Source organism: Octopus bimaculoides, chromosome 15 (genome assembly GCF_001194135.2).
Source record: "Octopus bimaculoides isolate UCB-OBI-ISO-001 chromosome 15, ASM119413v2, whole genome shotgun sequence".
Classification (NCBI taxonomy): Eukaryota; Metazoa; Mollusca; class Cephalopoda; order Octopoda; family Octopodidae; genus Octopus; species Octopus bimaculoides.
Window position 1 is genome coordinate 2,620,477 of NC_068995.1, and position 3,451 is coordinate 2,623,927.

At 42.7% G+C, this 3,451-nt stretch overlaps 1 protein-coding gene across 1 annotated transcript in view; it reads left to right on the forward strand.

The window, feature by feature from the left end:
- Positions 1-3,451, forward strand: part of LOC106871221 (spondin-1) — a 71,961-nt gene that overhangs the window by 58,489 nt on the left and 10,021 nt on the right. The window contains exon 6 of the mRNA XM_052973432.1: positions 1,015-1,159. Within this exon, the coding sequence (XP_052829392.1) occupies positions 1,015-1,159 (145 nt within the window). The remainder of the gene's footprint in view (positions 1-1,014; positions 1,160-3,451) is intronic.

Consider the following 3,451-nt stretch of genomic DNA (forward strand, 5'->3'; position numbering starts at 1 on the left):
TATATATAAATTGCATAATATTTCAACCTGGAAGAATTCAAAATTGTTGCCATATTTCTTTGAATTATTAACTATTCTAACACTGTAACACTCAGACTAGAATGGTGCCTCCTCCTTCTGTCTGTTAGCATGGGTGGTTGACAAGCTACTTCACAATTGTTTTTAATTAGATAAATAGATTAACTGAAGAATTTTCCACACAAAGCCTTAATGAACAACTCAAAGAAAAAACAAATTAAATTAAGTTTCTTTGTTTTTCATTTTGTTTCTTTTGGGTTTTAGGTGGGGTTTTTTTTTACATCAGAGAACCTAAGATTGGTTAGTGATTCCACTTGTAGAATCTCACATCTTTCTGTTTGTTCTGGTTGGAGTGGGGTGGGAAGAGCTGAAGGAGAGTTGTTTCATGTTTGTGTAGGTTGACTACATATGCAAATAAAATGCTAGCATGAAAAGCAGACGTTAAACGGTGATGATGATGCATTTATCTGCTGGTTGCTATTAAGCCAAGTCATTGAAGCATCAGATAAACGGCCTTGCAGTGTTTGATCTAACTCACCACTGTTTGAGTTCAATTCCAGCCGAAGCCAGGTCATCTTCACCTTTCCTCCAAGAGCAGTAGATTGGTGGTACTCTAAGAACATTGACCAGGTATCTTCTAGTGTTTGTTTCAGTTCCTTGTATTCTGAGTTCAAAGCCTGCCATGGCCTACTCGGATCCCTTTAACATTCAGATTTGTTTATCAAATGTAATGCTTATTTATTCCCATTGGTATCAGTTAATCCTGCATTATCTTGTAGCTTTGAGATTTCTATTATGGGATTGTTTAGTAGAGTAGGTGTGAGAGGCTGGACATGGCCAGTCTGAACATAAAAACAAACAGGATATTTTGGTCAAATATGACCAGTTTAAATGCTAAATGCTGAATAATGATAATATTAATGATTTCTTTTACTTTATTTTCTAAAAATAATAATTTTAACAAATCATTTTTCTTTTCTTGTTTCTATCATGCAGAGTGAGAAGATCCGTACAGTTGTGAAAACACCCCAGATGTGGGGTAATGTCCTTGGTTCCCACCAGGCTTTATTTTCAGTCAACAAAGATTACCAATTCTTGTCCCTCATCACTATGATTGGCCCCAGTCCGGACTGGTGTGTAGGTAAGACTTGTTCTTAGACTCTTACTTACCGTTGTTGTTGTTGCTTCTTCTGCTGCTGCTGCTGCTGCTGCTGCTGCACAACCCTGGGTCAGTCCTGATCCAACAAACCCATGTTCTTTTGAACCTTATCTTGCACTATTGTAAATGCTGAATCGTGGAAGATGCACCCTTAATTATGGAAACGGTACCCGTAAAATGGTCGGCATTCAGAAGGACATCCTGCTGTGAAAACCACGCCTAAACTGACCGTGGACCCTGGTACGGCTCCCAACCATGCCAGTTCCTGTCAAACCATCCGACCCATGCCAGCATGGATAAAAACTGAGGTTTGATAATGAAGATGATGATGATGGTGCCAGCGATGACAAAAATGTAATTCTAGGAAAAAAACTCTTTAAACTTACCAAAACTCCATTCCTAAGATTGGGCAGTGTCAAGAAGATACACACCAAATGCCTGTTATAAGACCAAATTGGCAGATAAACCAGTGGAGTGCTCCTACCTGTCATTGAGAACGACTGGCATAGATTTCATTTGCTTTCAGGTTGTGGCTCAGGACAGACATGGTGGCTGCATCGGATGAGGAAGTTTGCCTTTAGGTTCTGCTAGGCAGACATTGCCTACCTACCAGAACCAAAAAACCAAATTTCCTCATCTCATGCAGCTACCACGTCTGACCTGAACCACAACCTCAAAGCAAACGAGGCCCCACTGGTTGTCCTTCCACTCTCATGACCTCCCTCACCCCCTCAGCCATTGATGTGACATCACTGACACCATACTTCCAGCCCACCTCAGCCCCACAATCTGAAGGTCCAGAACAAATATCACAAAGAATATTTTTCTAACGTTCTACCGATTTTGTCATCCTGCTGCTATTTCTAACTAGTTTCCATGACCAGGTAAAGAGGCGTCTTTAGTACTTTGAATCGAAGGGGTAGAGAGGTAAGTATGCGAGGGGAGGTAACTCTATGGTGCTGCTGTATCAGAATTCCCAAAAAAGCACCTACAGACCCTGACATTTAGTGTAGAAGTTCCGGTAGTGAATTGTTAGTTTAATAACAAGTTAGTTTATCTTTAGTTGGCTTGTAGGGGTCGGGTCATCAGATCCTTGTTAGGGTGGGGCCATCAGGAAATCCTTTTTTCTCAAATTTCAGGCTCATTTCAGTCTAAAATTCACTTCCTCCAGCCACGCCCACATTCTTATATTTAACTTCTTGTCTCCATCTTCATTTATGATTTGATTGTTTTTGATGTTGTACACGTTTGTCTTGTTATTGTTGTTGTTTTGGATGTTGAAGTTCGCCAGAGTGCTAGTGTCTTGAGAGAGAAGTTAGACATAAGAGGAATTAGCTGTTGTGTGCCAAAAGGAAGACTGCACTGGGTTGGTCATGTGATGCGGATGGACGCCGGCAGCTCCATAAAGAAGTACCAATCTCTCAAAGAGGATGGAACGCATGGAAGTGGGAGACCCAGGAAGACATGGGATGAAGAACTGAAGAACAACCTCAGGACACTGAACCCTTCTGGCGAGATGACGAAGGGCCAAGGAACCCAGCCCTTTGCTGTACTCGAGAAGGTCTGTCCTCCTCCGCAGCAGAAGTGTCAAGACCAATCCTTCTCATGGTGTAAAGTACTCGTGGTGGTGCCACGTAAAAGCACCCATGTGGCACCCCATAAAAAGCATTTATGCACTTGCATGGTGCTGCATAAAAGCACCCAGTACACATTGTATAGTGGTTGGTGTTAGGAAGGGCATCCAGCCAAAGAAACCATATTAAATCAAACAGCTGGAGTCTGGCCCCAGTCCACAGCTTGCCAGCTCTGGTCAAACCATCCAGCCCATGCCAGTATGGACAATGGACATTAAATGATGATGATGATGGCGGTGGTGATGGTGATCATTATCCTCATCCTCATCGTTGTCATCGTCGTCATCATTGTCATCATTGTCATCATCACCACAGTCACTGTCACCATCATCATTGTCATCATCAACGCCATTGCTTCCCCCACCACCACCGCTGTCATCACCACCAACATCATCATCCTCGTCATCACAACCACACTGTCGCTGCCCTCACCACCACCAACGACAATGACAACACTACCACTATCATCATCATCATCATCATCATCATCACCATCACCAGCGCCACAATCACCACCATCATCATTGTCATCATCCCGACCACCATCCTCATCACCACCACCGCCACCACCATCATCATCCCTACCCCCTCTTTATAACTGACGTTTCTGTTTGTTTTCACTCGTAAATCTGGGTGTATC